At 71.7% G+C, this 18,874-nt stretch overlaps 1 protein-coding gene across 3 annotated transcripts; it reads left to right on the forward strand.

Annotated features, from left to right (window-relative positions):
• Positions 1-853: 853 nt before the first annotated feature.
• On the forward strand, positions 854-17,274 carry TRIM3 (tripartite motif containing 3). Of its 3 annotated transcripts, none has more exons than XM_067301843.1 (12): positions 854-1,109; positions 7,510-7,672; positions 10,903-11,140; positions 11,232-11,383; positions 11,500-11,680; positions 12,568-13,291; positions 13,383-13,486; positions 13,588-13,755; positions 13,831-14,011; positions 14,867-14,937; positions 15,105-15,245; positions 16,010-17,274. In XM_067301843.1, the coding sequence occupies exons 2-12, from the start codon at positions 7,542-7,544 to the stop codon at positions 16,160-16,162; spliced, it is 2,244 nt and encodes a 747-aa protein (XP_067157944.1). In that variant the 5' UTR covers positions 854-1,109; positions 7,510-7,541; the 3' UTR covers positions 16,163-17,274. The 3 variants fall into 3 exon arrangements, with proteins under 3 accessions (XP_067157944.1, XP_067158021.1, XP_067158087.1); XM_067301920.1 differs by having other exon boundaries at positions 13,831-13,999; XM_067301986.1 differs by lacking the exon at positions 854-1,109 and adding an exon at positions 4,496-4,561 and having other exon boundaries at positions 13,831-13,999.
• Positions 17,275-18,874: the final 1,600 nt, after the last annotated feature.

Genomic DNA, 18,874 nt, shown 5'->3' on the forward strand with positions numbered 1-18,874 from the left:
GCCAGGCACCGCCGTGAAGAGCCTGGCTCTGCCTCCTCGATAACCTCCGCGTGGGCGCTGGCAGGCTGCTCCGAGGTCTGAAGTCTTCTTTCCCCCGGGATGAGCAAGCCCCGGTCCCTCAGCCTTGCCCCACGCGGCAGGTGCTCCAGCCCCGACCGTCTCAGCGGCCTCCCTTGAACTCATCCCGGTTTCCTGAAGCCTCTTCTGTGCTGGGGGCCCCAAACTGTGTCTGGAAAGAGTATCTAGATGCGGCTTAACAAGTGCTGAGTGTGTGTGTGTGTGGGGGGAGCTAATCCCTCCTCTCAGTCTCCTGGCGGATATGAGGACATTGTGGGAGACGGTGTCAAAAAACTTGTTGAAGTCGAGGTAAACGACGTCCGCTGCTCTCCCTTCATCCGCAGATCCAGTGGCTTTATCAGAGGAGGCGATCAGGCTGGTCAGGCGTGATGGACCCTGCTCGGTCCCTGCTGGATGCTCCCATCCCCGTCTGCTTCTCCGTGTGCCGCGTGGTCCTCGCGCGGTAGCTCTGCAGGCCTGCGCCCCGCGGGGCGGCCGTGTCCCCAGCGGTGCTGGTGCCGGCCCTGCCTGCCTGCCGGCTCCAGGGCCAATGCCGGTGCTGGCTCCAGGGCGGCGGCATGGGAATGCAGCCCGGCCGGTTCCTGCTGCGCCTGGGTCCGGCCCTCCGCCAGGGCCGCGGCACAGAGCGAGCGTCACGGGAGGCGTCGCAGGCAAACGGCTCCCGCCGCCCGCTCCGTGCAGCTCCTGCGAGCCGTCTGCCCGGCAGCGCCCGCGCCGGGGGGGGGGGGTCCAGCCGGGCCCCTGCCCTCGGCGGCGTGTCCGGGACCCCGCGTGCACACAAGCGCTCGCGTGAGGGTGCGTGCACGTCCCCGCAGCCACACGTGCGGCATCCGTCCTCCGTCCGCGCACACCCATCCGCCCGCCTCCCTGCGCCCTTCCTGCTTCCTACTGGGGGCTGGAGCATCCCGCAGCCGCTGGGGCAGGGCTGGCGGCTCCTGCTGCGCCGCAGCCTGGGCAGCCCCTCGGCGCCGGCCCCATCCCGCTGCAGCGCAGGTGGTGAGCGCCGCGGACCGGACGGCTCCTATGGCGAGGTGAGCGGGCCAGCGCCAGGGCTGGGACGTGGGGCTGGGATGTGGGGCTGTGGTGCATGGGACTGGGGTGCGTGGGACTGGGGCATGGGACTGGGACGTGGGGCTGGGGTGCGTGGATCTGGGGTGCGTGGGGCTGGGACGTGGGGCTGGGGCGCAGGCTGCAGCTGCAGGGCACAGCAAAAGCAGGGGCCCGGCGCTGGCAGCCGGTGGGGTGCGGTGTCACGCAGGGGCCTGGCACGTGCGTCCCAAGGCGCTGTGGGGGCACCGCACGCTCCCTCGAGGCCCTGAGGACGAGCCAGGCGGGAGGTGGGGGGCAGCAGGGAGGAGGGTGTCGCTGCACATGCGTGTGCGCGCACAGAGACAGGCAGGCTCGGGGTGGACACGGGCTCGGCTGTGTAAACCTGTGCAGCCGTGCACACAGGCGCTGAGCGCTCAGAAACACAGGCGGAGACAGACACACCTCTGCGGGTGGAGGTGCACAGGCACAGGCACACCTGCACAGGCGGGAGTGCACATGTACACGGGTGCAGCACGCACACGCACAGACCCACCTGCGCAGGTGGGAGTGCACATGTACACGGGTGCAGCACGCACACGCACAGACCCACCTGCACACGTGGGAGTGCACATGTACACGGGTGCAGCGTGCACACGCACAGACCCACCTGCGCAGGTGGGAGTGCACGTGTACACGGGTGCAGCACGCACACGCACAGACCCACCTGCGCAGGTGGGAGTGCACATGTACACGGGTGCAGCACGCACACACACAGACCCACCTGCACAGGTGGGAGTGCACATGTACACGGGTGCAGCATGCACACGCACAGACCCACCTGCGCAGGTGGGAGTGCACATGTACACGGGTGCAGCACGCACACGCACAGACCCACCTGCACACGTGGGAGTGCACATGTACACGGGTGCAGCGTGCACACGCACAGACCCACCTGCGCAGGTGGGAGTGCACGTGTACACGGGTGCAGCACGCACACGCACAGACCCACCTGCACAGGTGGGAGTGCACATGTACACGGGTGCAGCGTGCACACGCACAGACCCACCTGCGCAGGTGGGAGTGCACGTGTACACGGGTGCAGCACGCACACGCACAGACCCACCTGCACAGGTGGGAGTGCACGTGTACACGGGTGCAGCACGCACACGCACAGACCCACCTGCACAGGTGGGAGTGCACGTGTACACGGGTGCAGCACGCACACGCACAGACCCACCTGTGCAGGTGGGAGTGCACATGTACACGGGTGCAGCATGCACACGCACAGACGCACCTGCACAGGTGGGAGTGCACATGTACACGGGTGCAGCACGCACACGCACAGACCCACCTGCACAGGCGGGAGTGCACGTGTACACGGGTGCAGCACGCACACGCACAGACCCACCTGCGCAGGCGGGAGTGCACGTGTACACGGGTGCAGCACGCACACGCACAGACCCACCTGTGCAGGTGGGAGTGCACATGTACACGGGTGCAGCACGCACACGCACAGACCCACCTGCACAGGTGGGAGTGCACATGTACACGGGTGCAGCACGCACACGCACAGACCCACCTGCACAGGTGGGAGTGCACATGTACACGGGTGCAGCACGCACACGCACAGACCCACCTGTGCAGGTGGGAGTGCACATGTACACGGGTGCAGCATGCACACGCACAGACGCACCTGCACAGGTGGGAGTGCACGTGTACACGGGTGCAGCACGCACACGCACAGACCCACCTGCACAGGTGGGAGTGCACGTGTACACGGGTGCAGCACGCACACGCACAGACCCACCTGCACAGGTGGGAGTGCACATGTACACGGGTGCAGCACGCACACGCACAGACCCACCTGCGCAGGCGGGAGTGCACGTGTACACGGGTGCAGCACGCACACGCACAGACCCACCTGCGCAGGCAGGAGTGCACGTGTACACGGGTGCAGCACGCACACGCACAGACGCACCTGCGCAGGTGGGAGTGCACGTGTACACGGGTGCAGCACGCACACGCACAGACCCACCTGCACAGGTGGGAGTGCACGTGTACACGGGTGCAGCATGCACACGCACAGACGCACCTGCACAGGTGGGAGTGCACGTGTACACGGGTGCAGCACGCACACGCACAGACCCACCTGCGCAGGCGGGAGTGCACGTGTACACGGGTGCAGCACGCACACGCACAGACCCACCTGCGCAGGCGGGAGTGCACGTGTACACGGGTGCAGCACGCACACGCACAGACCCACCTGCGCAGGCGGGAGTGCACGTGTACACGGGGGCAGCACGCACACGCACAGACCCACCTGCGCAGGCGGGAGTGCACGTGTACACGGGTGCAGCACGCACACGCACAGACGCACCTGCGCAGGCGGGGAGTGTGTACACACCAGTGTCATGCACCCACAGACAGGCACACAGCTGTGGAGGGCACGCGCACCCCCGCAGGTGCTGACTGTTCTCACCTGCGCACACACGCGGTGTGCACACCCACAGGTACACGCTGATGTGCATGTGCGCGCACACACGCACACACGCACACACACACACGCACACAGATGTGGTGCTGGCAGGCAGGCAAGTGCAGTGCTTGCACCCAGCGGTGCAGCGCGCTCATACACATGCACCGAGGCAGGCGCACGGCCCTGCATGTGGGGTGCGCTGGGGGAGCCCCACCTTAGGGGTGCGCGCAGAGGGCGGGTGCACCCCCCTCTCGGGGTGCAGCGGGGAGGTGCACCCCACCCCACTCGGCTGTGCACGGGGCAGCGGGCCTATGCCGCAGTGGGGTGCGATGGGGAGGGGGGAGCTCGTTCCCCCTGGGGTGCACTGCACCAGGCCTGGGTGCCCCCCACTTTGGGGGGGGGGTTCGGCGTGGATGCGGTTGCCGTGGCGACAGCCGGGTACCCCGGGGATGCAGGGGGGGGCGCGCCCGGAGCCCCCCCCACTGCAGAGCCACAGCCCGGGCCCGACCATTCCTGCCGGGGGGGGGGGTGGGATGTGCGTCCTGCTCTCCTTCTCCCCTTTCCCGCACGGAACCCTCCCGCGGCCCCCCGGGACGGGGAACATGAAGTGAAGAGACGCGTTCCCGGTCCCGGGGGGCCGCGGGGGGGGTCCCGTGCGGGCTCGGGCTGAAGGGCGAGCGGCGGCCCCCCCCGCGGCCGGTGGTGCGGGCCGGTCTGGCAGATGCGGCTGCGGTGGGAGCCCAGCCCTGGCGCAGTCCCTGCCGCGCCGAGCCGGGCCGAGCCGAGCCGAGCCGAGCCGAGCCGAGCCGGGCCGAGCCGGGCCGAGCCGGGCCGAGCCGGGCCTAGCCGAGCCGGGCCGAGCCGAGCCGAGCCGAGCCGGGCCGAGCCGCGGCGGCGATGCGCGCTCCCGCCCCGCCGGCACCGGCTGCCCGCGGCGGCGGCTGAACCGAGCCGGGCTCGTGCGGAGCTGCCTTGCGGGTGAGTGAGCCGAGCCGGGCCGGGCCGGGCCGAGCCGTGCTGTGCTGTGCTGGGCTGTGCTGGGCTGTGCTGGGCTGTGCTGGGCTGGGCTGTGCTGGGCTGGGCCGGGCCGGGCGGCCTGAATGTCACAGCGGGGCCGAGCCCTGCGGAAGCGGCGGGGTGGGGGCACGGCACGGGTGGGGATGGGGGGCAGGACCAGGCTGGCACGGGTGGCGATGGGGGGCAGGACCAGGTTGGCCTGGATGGCGATGGGGGCAGGATCAGACCGGCACGGGTGGGGATGGGGGGCAGGATCAGACCGGCACGGGTGGACATGGGGGGCAGGATCAGACCGGCACGGGATCGGGAGGGGACATGGGGGTCAGCCCCAGCCGTGGCCCGGGCCGTGGGGCGGGGACAGCCCCGCTGGCTGGGCGTGCGGGGCAGGATCAGACCGGCAGGAAGGGACATGGGGGGCAGGATCAGACCGGCACGGGTGGAGATGGGGGGCAGGATCAGACCGGCTCGGATGGCGATGGGGGGCAGGACCAGGCTGGCACGGGTGAACATGGGGGGCAGGATCAGACCGGCACGGGTGGGGATGGGGGGCAGGATCAGACCGGCACGGGTGGACATGGGGGGCAGGATCAGACCGGCTCGGATGGCGATGGGGGGCAGGATCAGGCTGGCTCGGGTGAACATGGGGGTCAGCCCCGGCCCTGTCCCGGGCCGTGGGGCGGGCACAGCCCCGCTGGCTGCGCGTGGGGGGCAGCGCCGGCCGTCGGGGGCCGCAGGGTGGCCCTGGGCCGGGGCCGGAGGGGCGCCGGGCACCGGGGCTCCCGGTGCGCGGGGGAGGGGGGGGGGGCACCGGGCACGGGGAGCCGCGGCGTGAGCCGGCGCCTCCGCTGCCGCGCGTGGGGCCGGGCCGCCCGCACGTGTCGCGGTGCCGCGCGGGGCCCCGGTGCCGCGGTGCCGCCGGGGCGGGGCGGGGCGGGGCGGGGCGGTGACGTCGCCGGTCCCGGCGGCCCCGCACAATGGCCGTCGGGGCGGGGCGGGGCCGGGCCGGGGCCTGCAGCCGCGGGGCCGCCGCAGCGCCGTGAGCGGGGCCGGGACGGGACGGGGCGCGCGGGGGCGGCGGGGCGCCGTGGGGCGTCGCGAGTGGGGCGGGTGCAGCGCGCTGTGCGTGCAGTGTGCTGGGAGGGGGGGTGCAGCGCGCTGTGCGTCGTGAGTGCAGGGAGCTGTGGGGCGGGTGCCGTGCGCCGTGGGGCCGGGGCACGGTGCCCGTTCGCCCTGGCAGTGCCGTGGGGCAGGCCGGACGGTGCTGCACCCCGTGGGGCGGGGGGCACCGCTGCTCTCTGGGGCGCGCGGAGGGGCTGGGCGTGGGCCGGGGCTGGCTGGTGCGGTGGGGCGCGCTCATGGCCGAGCTGTGCTGGAGTGCAGTGCGACGTGGGTGGGTGGCCCGTGGGGTGCTGTGGGGCAGACGAGGTGGGTGCCATGGATGCTGTGGGACAGGCAAAGTAGGTGCTGGGGATGCTGTGGGGCAGGGCGGGTGGGTGCAAAGGGGTGCCGTGGGGCAGGCGGGGGGTACTGGGGGTGCTGTGGGGCAGGTGAGGTGGATGCTGGCAGTGCCATGGGGCAGGTGAGGGGGATGCTGGAGGTGCCGTGGGGCAGGCAGGGGGGTGCTGGTGTTGCTGTGGGGCAGGCAGGGGGTGCTGTGGGGCAGATGAGGTGGATGCTGGTGGTGCCGTGGGGCAGGCAAGGGGGTGCTGGCGGTGCCATGGGGCAGGCAGGGGGGTGCCATGGGGCAGGTGAGGTGGATGCTGGCGGTGCCATGGGGCAGGCAAGGGGGTGCTGGCAGTGCCATGGGGCAGGTGGTGGGTGCCGTGGGGCAGGAAGGGGGTGCTGTGGGGCAGGTGAGGTGAATGCTGGCGGTGCCATGGGGCAGGTGGGGGGTGCTGTGGGGCGGGGGGGTGTTTGGCGTGGGGGGCACCCATGGCGCCGTCCCAGCACTGGTGTCCGGGACCAGGGTGCTGCAGCGCCCAGACGCTGCGGGGATGGGCTCAGCCGGGGGCTGCGGGGGTGTGTGGGGTGCAGAGCTTGGCGGCGTGGGGCAGGCGTGGGGCAGGCGCCACTGTGGGCACCCAGGGACTGTGTATGTGGCTGGAGGGGGCTGGGGACCCCTGTCCCGGCCTGCCCCAGAGCGTGTGGGGCTGGGCGCTGCTGTGGGGGCTGCGGGTGCCCTGGGGCTGTGGGGGCTGAGCAGGGTCCTGCACGCCCAGCATGTGGGGCAGGCGTGGGGGGCCGGGGCACGTGGGGCTGGGAGCTGACCGGGGCTGCCCTGACTGCTGTGGGGCTGTGGGGCAGTGTGGGTCTGACCGTGTCCCCGTCCCCCCCGGCAGGCCGAGCGCCGTGGGGCAGCGTGGGTCTGACCGTGTCCCCGTCCCCCCCCCGGCAGGCCGAGCGCCGTGGGGCAGCGTGGGTCTGACCGTGTCCCCCCGTCCCCCCCCCCGGCAGGCCGAGCGCCGTGGGGCAGCGTGGGTCTGACCGTGTCCCCATCCCCCCTGGCAGGCCGAGCGCCGTGGGGCAGCGTGGGTCTGACCGTGTCCCCCCGTTCCCCCCCCGGCAGGCCGAGCGCCGTGGGGCAGCGTGGGTCTGACCGTGTCCCCGTCCCCCCCCCGGCAGGCCGAGCGCCGTGGGGCAGCGTGGGTCTGACCGTGTCCCCCCGTTCCCCCCCGGCAGGCCGAGCGCCGTGGGGCAGCGTGGGTCTGACCGTGTCCCCCCGTCCCCCCCCCGGCAGGCCGAGCGCCGTGGGGCAGCGTGGGTCTGACCGTGTCCCCGTCCCCCCCCCGGCAGGCCGAGCACCGTGGGGCAGTGTGGGTCTGACCGTGTCCCCCCGTCCCCCCCCCCGGCAGGCCGAGCGCCGTGGGGCAGCGTGGGTCTGACCGTGTCCCCCCGTTCCCCCCCGGCAGGCCGAGCGCCGTGGGGCCGTGGGGGCGCCGCCATGGCGAAGCGGGAGCCCAGCGCCAGCCCCGTGGTGCGGCAGATTGACAAGCAGTTCCTGGTGTGCAGCATCTGCCTCGACCGCTACCGCAACCCCAAGGTGCTGCCCTGCCTGCACACCTTCTGCGAGAGGTGAGACCGGGGCCCCGGCGCCCCGCGGCGCCCCCGCTGTGCCCCACTGCACCCCTGCAGCGCCCCACTGCACCCCTGCTGTGCCCCACTGCGCCCCACTGCACCCCTGCTGTGCCTGCTGCACCCCTGCTGCACCCCACTGCACACCCCCCACTGCACACCTTCTGCGAGAGGTGAGACCAGGGCCCACAGTGCCCCGCTGCATCCCTGCTGCACCCCACTGCACCCCTGCTGTGCCCCACTGCATCCCTGCCATGCCCCACTGCACCCCTGCTGCACCCCACTGCGCCCCCGCTGTGCCTGTTGCACCCCTGCTGCACCCCACTGCATCCCTGCTGTGCCTCACTGCACCCCTGCTGCATCCTACTGCACCCCCCCTGTGCCCCCCTGCATCCCCGCTGCACCCCACTGCACACCCCCCACTGCACACCTTCTGCGAGAGGTGAGACCAGGGCCCGCAGTGCCCCGCTGCACCCCTGCTGCACCCCTGCTGTGCCTGCTGCACCCCTGCAGCACTCCACTGCACCCCTGCTGTGCCCCACTGCACCCTTGCTGCGCCCCACTGCATTCCTGCTGTGCCCCACTGCGCCCCACTGCACCCCTGCTGTGCCTGCTGCACCCCTGCTGTACCCCACTGCACCCCTGCAGCACTCCACTGCACCCCTGCTGCACCCGCTGCACCCCTGCTGCACCCCACTGCACACCCCCCACTGCACACCTTCTGCGAGAGGTGAGACCAGGGCCCACAGTGCCCCACTGCATCCCTGCTGCACCCCACTGCACCCCTGCTGTGCCTCACTGCATCCCCACTGCACACCCCTGCACACTCCCCACTGCACACCTTCTGCGAGAGGTGAGACTGGGGCCCGCAGTGCCCCACTGCACATCCCCCCACTGCACACCTTCTGTGAGAGCTGATCCAGGGACCTGCAGTACCTTGCTGCATCCCCACTGCATCCACATTGCACCCCACTGCATCCCCACAGCACCCTGCTACACCCCCGCTGCGCCCCACAACATCCCTGCTGTGCCCCACAGCATCCCAGCTGCCCCCCCCACATCCACACCAGGCCACACTGCACTGCCCCACTGCACACCTTCTGTGGGAGGTGAGCACCCAGGGTCCCACAGCACCCTGCTGTATCCCCACTGCACCCTACTGTGCCCACGCTGTGCCTCACTGCATCCCTTCTCGACACAGCTGCAGGGGGTGACCTGGGGCTGCTGTGCCCTGCTGCACCCCGCTGCATCCACACTGCACCCCACGGCATCCCCACTGCATCCACGCTGTGCTGCCCTGCACCCCCCGCACCTATTGGGCCCCACTGCATCCACACTGCACCTCACTGCATCCCCACTGCATCCACGCTGTGCTGCCCTGCACCCCCCGCACCTATTGGGCCCCACTGCATCCACACTGCACCTCACTGCATCCCCACTGCATCCACGCTGTGCTGCCCTGCACCCCCCGCACCTATTGGGCCCCACTGCATCCACACTGCACCCCACGGCATCCCCACTGCATCCACGCTGTGCTGCCCTGCACCCCCCGCACCTATTGGGCCCCACTGCATCCACACTGCACCTCACTGCATCCCCACTGCATCCATGCTGTGCTGCCCTGCACCCCCCGCACCTATTGGGCCCCACTGCATCCACACTGCACCTCATGGCATCCACACTGCATCCACGCTGTGCTGCCCTGCACCCCCCCCACACCTATTGTGCCCCACTGCATCCACACTGCACCTCACTGCATCCACACTGCCTCCATGCTGTGCTGCCCTGCACCCCCCGCACCTATTGTGCCCCACTGCATCCACACTGCACCTCACTGCATCCACACTGCCTCCATGCTGTGCTGCCCTGCACCCCCCCACACCTATTGTGCCCCACTGCATCCACACTGCACCCCACGGCATCCATGCTGTGCTGCCCTGCACCCCCCACACCTATTGTGCCCCACTGCATCCACACTGCATTCATCACAGCCCCCACCCCCAACACCTTCTGCAAGAGGGGAGGCAGAGCCTCACTGCATCCCCCACTGCATCCTCCTGCAACAGGTTAGCTGGAGCCCCACTGCACCCCCCCACATCCTCCCCCCCCCCACACACACTGTGTGAGGGGATCTGAGGCCGCACTGCATCCCTGCCACCTTCTGAGATGCGAGCCAGGGCCCCACTGCACCCTGCCGCGTCCCCCCTGCACCCCCCGGGCCCCACTGCACCGCCCTGCACCTCCTCTGCGAGAGGTGAACCGGGGGGCTGCGGTGCCCTGGGGGCCCCGTGGGGGGCCCCGTGGGGGGCCGGGGGCTGCAGTGCCCTGGGGCTGCATGTGTGGGGCTTTGTGTGGGGCTGGGGGCTGCAGTGCCCTGGGGCCATGTGTGGGGCAGGTGTGGGGCGGGGGGCTGTGTCGGCAGCGGGGGGCCGCGCCGTGGTACTGATGTTTGCTCTCTCTGTCCCCCCAGGGCCCCCGCTGCCCCTGCCCCACAGCAGCCCCCCAACCTGCCCTGCCCCCTCCCCGCACCTGCCCCCCCTGCTCAGCACCGCCCTTCCTCCTGCCCCCCCCCGTCCAGCCCTGCTTTGGGGGCTGATGGCACCGCGGTGCTGCCCCCGTCCGTCCGTCCGTCCCACTGTCGCTGTCTGCCCATCCAACCCCATCCCCCTGCCCTGTGCACCCTGATGCACTGCGGTGCTGCCCCCGTCTGTCTGTCCGTCCAGCTGTCACCCTCTACCCATCCAGCCCCAACCCCCTGCCCTGTGCACCCTGATGCACTGCGGTGCTGCCCCCCATCCATCCGTCCATCCGTCCATCCTGCCATCACCCTCTACCCATGCAGCCCCATCCCCCTGCCCTGTGCGCCCAGATGCACCGCGATGCTGCCCCCGTCTGTCCATCCGTCCCGCCGTTGCTGTCTGCCCGTCCAGCCCCATCCCCCTGCCCCGTGTGCCCTGATGCACTGCGGTGCTGCCATCTGTCTGTCTGTCCTGCTGTCACCTTCTGCCCATCCAGCCCCATCCCCCTGCCCTGTGCGCCCCGATGCACCGCGGTGCTGCCCCCGTCCGTCCCTCCGTCTGTCCCGCTGGTGCTGTCTGCCCCTTGCTGCTCCGCTCCGTGCCCGTGCCCGTGCCGCCCTGCGCGACGCCCCCGCTCCCTGCGCATGCCGCCTGCCCGCGCCCCGCGCCGTAGCGAGTCCTGACCCTCTCGTTGTGCCCGTTCTGCCCCAGGTGTCTGCAGAACTATATCCCACCCCAGAGCCTGACCCTCTCCTGCCCCGTGTGCCGCCAGACCTCCATCCTGCCCGAGAAGGGCGTCGCGGCCCTGCAGAACAACTTCTTCATCACCAACCTCATGGAGGTGCTGCAGCGGGACCCCGAGAGCGCCGGCCCCCACCCCGGCCCGGGGCTGGACCCCGTCAGCGCCGTCACCGGCCAGCCCCTCTCCTGCCCCAACCACGAGGGCAAGGTGGGTCCCGGCGGCGGCGGCGGGCGGCCGGGGGGGCCGGGGCTGGGGGCGCGCGGGGCCGGGGCCGCCTCTGAGCGCCCGGCGCCCGCAGGTGATGGAGTTCTACTGCGAGTCGTGCGAGACGGCCATGTGCCACGAGTGCACCGAGGGCGAGCACCGGGAGCACGTGACGGTGCCGCTGCGCGACGTGGTGGAGCAGCACAAGGCGGCCCTGCAGCAGCAGCTCGACGCCATCAAGAGCAGGTACCGGCGGCGCGGGGCGGCGGCGGCGGCGGCGGGGGGGGGGGACGGCACCGCCGCGCGGGGACATCCGGGGGCCGTGGCCGCTGCCCCGCGCTGACCGCCCGCCCGCTCCGCAGGCTTCCGCAGCTGGCGGCGGCCATCGGGCTGGTGACGGAGATCAGCAAGCAGCTGGTGGACCGCAAGAACGAGGCCGTGTCCGAGATCAGCAGCACCTTCGAGGAGCTGGAGAAGGCTCTGCAGCAGCGGAAGGGCTTGCTGGTGCGGGACCTGGAGGCGACCTGCGGGGCCAAGCAGAAGGTAACGCGCCCCACGCGCCGGGATCCCCCCCTCCTGCGCGTGGCGAGCCCACGGCTCGGCTGGGCCCCGGCGAGCGAAGTCGGCGGTGCCCAGCTCTTCCCAAAAAAGGCAAACGCGTCCCGGGCTGTGTAAACAGCACGTCCCGGCGAGGCCGGCGCAGCAGCGCTCCCGTGCACGCGGCCGGGCTGCGCCGCGGCACTGCCTGGCACTGCGCCTGCGGGCACCGCGCCGCCGGGCACCGGCAGCGGGTCCGGAGCAGGGCGGCATTGAGCACCCTCGGGCCGAGGGGAGGAGGGAGCCCAGCCTGCCCCGCTGCCCCTGCCCCATCCCGGCGGGTGCTGCGCATCCCCCCTGCCCCAGCCTGGTGGGTGCTGCAGGTACCTCATCCTGGTGGGTGCTGCAGGTGCCTCCTGCCCCAGCCTGGCGGGTGCTGCAGGTCCCCTCTGCCCCATCCTGTGGGTGCTGTGGGTCCCCCCTGCCCCATCCTGGCGTGTGCTGTGGGTGCCCCAGCCCCGTCTTGGCAGATGCTGCAGGTCTCCTCTGCCTCATCCTGGTGGGTGCTGCATGTACCTCATCCTGGCGGGTGCTGCAGCTGTCTCCTGCCCCATCCCGGCGGGTGCTGCACGTGACTCCATCATGGTGGGTGCTGCGGGTGCCCCAGCCCGGCGGGTGCCGCGCATGACTCCATCGCGGTGGGTGCCGTGGGTGCCCCAGCCCGGCGGGTGCTGCACATGACTCCATCGCGGCGGGTGCTGCGGGTGCCCCATCCTGGCGGGTGCCGCACATGACTCCATCGCGGCAGGTGCCGCACATGACTCCATCGCGGCGGGTGCCGCGGGTGCCCCATCCCGGCGGGTGCCGGCGGTGACCCTCTCCTGTCTCGGCAGGTGCTGCAGGCGCAGCTGGACGCCCTGTGCCAGGGCCAGGAGAACATCCTCAGCAGCTGCGCCTTCACGGAGCAGGCGCTGCACCACGGCACGGAGACGGAGGTGCTGCTGGTGAAGAAGCAGATGAGCGAGCGGCTGAGCGAGCTGGCCAGCCAGGAGTTCCCCGAGCACCCGCACGAGAACGACCAGCTCGACTACGTGGTGGAGACCGACGGCGTCCGCAAGTCCATCCTCAACCTGGGCGTGCTCATCACCACCAGCGCCACGGCGCACAAGACGGTGGCCACGGGCGAGGGGCTGCGGCACGCCGTGGTGGGGCAGCCCTCCTCGCTCAGCGTCACCACCAAGGACAAGGACGGGGAGCTGGTGCGCAGCGGCAGCGCCAGCCTGCGCTTCCAGGTGACGGCGCCGGACGGCAACGCCGCCGAGTCCGAGGTGCTGGACAACAAGAACGGCACCTACGAGCTGCTGTACACGCCGCGCGCCGAGGGCGACTTCCTGCTCTCCATCCTGCTCTACGGGCAGCCCATCCGCGGCAGCCCCTTCCGCGTCCGCGCCGTCAAGGCCTCCGACGTGCCCCCGTCGCCCGATGACGTCAAGCGCCGCGTGAAGTCGCCCAGCAGCGGGCACATCCGGCAGAAGGCCGTGCGGCGCCCGTCCAGCATGTACAGCAGCGGCAAGAAGAAGGAGAACCCCATCGAGGACGAGCTCATCTTCCGCGTGGGTGAGCCGGCGCGGGGCGGCCGCGGGGCCGGGGTTGGGGGGGGGGGGACACGCGGCGCGCGATGGGGCCCCTCACCCGTGTCCGCCTGCAGGAAGCCGCGGTCGGGAGAAGGGGGAGTTCACCAACCTCCAGGGCATCTCCACCTCCAGCACGGGCCGCATCGTGGTGGCCGACAGCAATAACCAGTGCGTGCAGGTAGGAGCCGGCCGGGCGCTGCCCCCGGGCCCCTGCGGGACGGGTTTCGCCCCCGGCTCGCGTCCGGCCCCGCTCACCCGAGCCCCCGCTCGGGCCTCCAGGTGTTTTCCAACGAGGGCCAGTTCCGGCTGCGGTTCGGCGTGCGGGGCCGCTCCCCTGGCCAGCTCCAGCGCCCCACGGGCGTCACCGTGGACATGAACGGGGACATCATCATCGCAGACTACGACAACCGCTGGGTCAGCATCTTCTCCCCCGAGGGCAAGTTCAAGGTGAGCGGGCGGCACGGCCGGGGCGGCCGGCGCGGAGGCTCCGGGCGCTGCCTGACGCCCGTCTCCCGCCCGCAGACCAAGATCGGCGCCGGGCGGCTGATGGGCCCCAAGGGCGTAGCCGTGGACCGCAACGGCCACATCATCGTGGTGGACAACAAAGCCTGCTGCGTCTTCATCTTCCAGTCCAACGGCAAGCTCGTCACCAAGTTCGGGAGCCGTGGCACGGCTGAGCGGCAGTTTGCAGGTACACTCGATGGTAATACACCGACTGGCAAGTCCCCTGTTCCTTACTGCATGCCTTTGGCTTCCCGCTGGGCCGGGGCCGGGGCTGGGTGAGTACCGTGCGCCTCGCCGTTGCCGGCCGGAGCGCCGTGCCGCGCCAGGGCGCCTGGGGTCTGGGCTGCGACGGGAGGGGTGCCGCGCTGCCTCGGGCTCAGGGATCGCGCCGCTTCCCCAGCCCGGTGCACGACTGTCTGCCTGGTGCAGGACCGTCTGCCCAACGTGGGACTGTCTGCCTGGTGCAGGACTGCCTGGTGCACGACTGTCTGCCCGGTGCAGGACCGTCTGCCCAACGTGGGACTGTCTGCCTGGTGTGGGACCGTCTGCCCGGTGCAGGACTGCCTGGTGCAGGACTGTCTGCCCAGCGCAGGACTGTCTGTCCGGTGCAGGACTGCCCAGTTCACAACCGTCTGCCCGGTGCATGACTGTCTGCCCGGTGCAAGACTGTGTGCCCGATGCAGGACTGTCTGTCTGGTGCAGGACTGCTCGGTACAGGACCGTCTGCCCGGTGCAGGACCGTCTGCCCGGTGTGGGACTGTCTGTCCAGTGTGGGACTGCCCGGTGCAGGACCGCCTGCCTGGTGCAGGACCGTGTGCCCGGTGCAGGACTGTGTGCCCGGCGTGGGCTGGCCCTCCGCGGCCCCCAGCTGGCCCGGGGGCGGGCGGTCACTGCGTGCACTAACGCCCTCGCGCCTGGGCTCACCGGCTGCTGGCGTGACACTAACCCGCACTAACCGGGCGTGCGGGGGTCGGGGCTGTCCGGCGGCACCGCTCGCCCCGGCGCGGGACACCAGGGCCGTCGCCGTCCCCAGCTCAGCACCTCTCTTCCCCAGGGCCTCATTTCGTGGCGGTCAACAACAAGAACGAGATTGTGGTGACCGACTTCCACAACCACTCCGTGAAGGTGAGCGTGGTGGCGGCGGCCCCGTTCCCGGCGTCCCGCGGCCAGGGTCCCGTGAGTGCCCCGCTGCGCCAGGACCCCCGGTGCTCCCCGGCCCCGCGTGTCCCCCTGGGAGCTGCCCCGCGCCGTGCCGTGCCGTGCCGTGCCGTGCTGACTGCTCCCTCCTGCAGGTGTACAACGCGGACGGCGAGTTCCTCTTCAAGTTTGGGTCGCACGGCGAGGGGAACGGGCAGTTCAATGCCCCCACCGGCGTGGCCGTGGATGCCAACGGCAACATTATCGTGGCCGACTGGGGCAACAGCCGCATTCAGGTACGAGCACGGGCCCTTGCTCTCCCGCCGCCGCGCCCGGCCGGGCTGCACCGGCCATCGCAGCGCGAGGGCAGCCCCACCGGCAGCCCCGCCGCCCCAGCGCGCTCCCCCAGCCCTCCTGGGGCGAGACCCAGCCCCAGCCCCGTCCGGCAGCCGGTCCCGCGGGCGGCCGGTGCGCAGAGCTGGTCCTGGGCAGGGACGGGGATTTGTGGCACCAACCGCTGCTCTAGACGTGTGCAAAGGGCAGGCTGGGCTGAGCAGGGACGGAGCTGAGCAGGACGAGGTCCCTGTGCCCGTGGGGGCGGCCGGGGTGGCCGGGACGGGGTCCGTGCACCCATGGAGACGGCTGGGGCAGGGACGGGGTCCGTGCACCCATGGGGGCGGCCAGGACGGGGTCTGTGCACCCAGGGGGGTGGCCAGGATGGGGTCTGTGCACCCTGGGGGCGTCCAGGACAAGGATGGGGTCCATGCGCCCATGGGGTGGCCAGGAAGGGGTTGGGGTCTGTGCACCCTGGGGGTGGCCAGGATGGGGACCGTGCACCCAGGGGGGTGGCCAAGATGGGGACGGGGTCCGTGCACCCTGGGGACAGCCAGGACAAGGATGGGGTCCATGCACCCATGGGGGCGGCCAGGACGGTGATGGGGTCCGTGAACTCTGGGGCAGCTGGGGTCCGTGGGGACGGTGCCGTGCCGGGCCGGTGGCAGCGAGGAGGGGGCAGCGGTGGCAGGGGGGACGGCGGCTCTCTCAGTCCCTGTCTCCGCAGGTCTTCGACAGCTCGGGCTCCTTCCTCTCCTACATCAACACGGCCGCCGACCCGCTGTACGGGCCGCAGGGCCTGGCGCTCACCTCGGACGGACACGTGGTGGTGGCCGACTCCGGCAATCACTGTTTCAAGGCCTATCGCTACCTGCAGTAGCCGCGGGGCCCGGGCCGCGCGCGGGGCGGCCCCGGTGCCCCCGTGCTGGACGGGCCTGCCTGGCCTCGGCCCCGGCGCCACGCACCCGTGGGGGCTGCGGAGCTGGGCCAGCACCTCCGGCGGCCCGTGGTCGCGGCTCTCCGAGCCGGCAGCTCCAGCATCCTGTGATCGCGGATCTCCAAGCCAGCAGCTCTGGTATCCCGTGGTCATGGCTCTCCGGGCTGGCAGCTCCGGCGTCCTGTGGTCGCGGATCTCCAAGCCAGCAGCTCCGGCATCCTGTGGTCACGGCTCTCCGAGCTGGCAGCTCCGGCATCCCATGGTCACGGATCTCCAGGCCAGCAGCTCCGGTGCCCTGTGGTCGCTGCTCCTGGGCTGGCGGCTCCGGTGTCCCGTGATCACGGATCTCCAAGCCGGCAGCTCCGGTGTCCCGTGGTCACGGCTCCCAGGCCGCCAGCTCCGCCAGCTCCGGCAGCCCGCGGTCGCCGGTCCCCGGCCAGCGGGCGCCCTGTGCCGTGGGGCAGGGCAGCCCGGGAGGGAGCGGTGCCGGGCTCGGGGGGCTCCGCCTGCCCTGCCGCTCGCCTCCTGCCCGGCGTGGGGCTGCTGTGGGGGGGGCGCCCCCCCCCCCGGCGCTGCGCCCCTCGCCCGGGCCTTCGTTGCACTTTACCCCTGCGTTGGGGGCGGCTGGGCCCAGAGCGGGGGCGAGGACGGGTCCAGCTGCGGCGCGGGGCGCCTGGCCCCAGCCCCGGGTGCAGGGGAGGGGGGGGCTGCGGGGCCGGGGACGTGCTGGCTGCTGCCACGGCAGAGACCCCCCGCGCGGGGGTCCTGGGGGCAGGCGTGGGGTGCTGGGGACCCAGTGGGCACGCGTGCCCAGGGCATGGGGCAGGCGTGCGGAGTGGGGGGGCGCCCGGCACCCCAGGGCTCCTGGCCGCGCGGAGGATGCTGCCGCCGGCGCAGCTCGCGCCGCCCCGCTTGCCCGGCCCCGCGGCCCCGCTCCCCCCAGCTTCGAGCCCAGCCTGGGCGCCAGCGCCTGCCCCTGCCCCACGGCGGGGCCGCGCCGGCCCGCTGCCATGCGCTAACAAACTGTATGTACAAAATAAAGTATTCTGAAAGTACCTGCGCCCCGCGGCTCCTCTGGCCCGTGGGAGCGGGACGCGGCTGCTGCCCGGTGCCCGCTGCGGCCAGGGCTCGTCGCCACGAGCGGTGCGTGCTGCTGACGCGCGTGCTTGGCAGCGCCAGGCGCCGGGCGGTCCTGGCTCGATCCTGGCTCTCGGAGGGCAGTGGCTCCCCGGCGAGCACCGCCGGCCTTGGCCGCGGGACGGGCTGGTGGCAGGACGTGCTCGCGGCTTTCCGGGGGCTCCTGTCCCTGCCACCTGCGCAGGAAGCGTCCTGCATCGCAGCACCGCCGTGCCGCAGAGCCTCCGGGCCCTGCCAGGCTCAGCCCACGCTGCCGATGGTGTCAGCTGTAGGACGTGCCTGCTCTGCTGCTGAGCCCCCGCACATTGCTGAGCCCGGGCACACTGCTGAGCCCGGGCACGATGCTGAGCACTGGCACGATGCTGAGCATGGGCACGATGCTGAGCTCCAGCACATTGCTGAGCCCGGGCACACTGCTGAGCACTGGCACGATGCTGAGCCCCGGCACGATGCTGAGCCCCGGCACGATGCTGAGCCTGGGCACAATGCTGAGCCTGACATGATGCTGAGCCCCGGCACATTACTGAGCACTGGCACATTGTTGAGCCCCAGCATTATGCTGAGCCCAGGCATGATGCTGACCCCCAGCACATTGCTGAGCCCTGGCACACTGCTGAGCCATGGGCACAATGCTGAGCCCCGGCACATTGCTGAGCCCTGGCACGATGCTGAGCCCTGTCACATTGTTGAGCCCTGGCACATTGCTGAGTCCTGGCACACTGGCACGATGCTGAGTCCAGGCATGATGCTGAGCCCCGGTCATGATGCTGAGCCCTGTCACATTGCTGAGCTGTGGGCACAATGCTGAGCCCCAGCACATTGCTGAGCCCTGGCATGATGCTGAGCTCTGTCACATTGCTGAGCCCCGGCACATTGCTGAGCCCCGGCACGATGCTGAGCCCAGGCACGATGCTGAGCCCCGGCTCCCCGGTGAGCCTGGCTGTGCTGCCGGCAGCAGAGGGGCTCCGGCAGCTCTCCTGCACTTCCCGGCCCGGAGGTGCGGCAGGACCGCGTCCGGGGGCTGTGCACGGAGGGCTCCAGCCACACCGCTGCACAAGGCAGGCGCAGGGCATCTCGCTCCGCTCAGAGCCGTTGGGGCATCGCGTGCATGGCCCAGCCCGTCACGGCCCGTCACGGCAGGCGGCAGGGCGAGCCGACCGGGACACTGCGGCCAAACCCTCCGGAGGCTGCAGCCGGCGCTGCCCGGAGCTCGGCAGCGGCGCAGCCCAGGTCGCATCCTGCCAGGCGCCGGCTGCAGCCGGGACGGTGCCGACTCGGCGGGGCTCGGTGCCTGGTCTGGCTGCGGACCCCGGGGAAACGAGGAGCGGAGCTGGCGGCAAAGCGCTGCAGGGCGGCGTTCCCCTTGCATCCGGCCGGTCCCGGGATGGGGCGAGAAGGGTGGAAGGCTGTCCGGGCCCGGCGGCTGGGCCGGCACTGCAACCGGGGGGGGGGGGGGGGGGGGGGGGGCCCAAGTGCCCGGGAACGCTGCAGCCCATCGCTGGACAGCCTGGTCTGTGC

Source organism: Apteryx mantelli, chromosome 1, assembly GCF_036417845.1.
Source record: "Apteryx mantelli isolate bAptMan1 chromosome 1, bAptMan1.hap1, whole genome shotgun sequence".
Classification (NCBI taxonomy): domain Eukaryota; kingdom Metazoa; phylum Chordata; class Aves; order Apterygiformes; family Apterygidae; genus Apteryx; species Apteryx mantelli.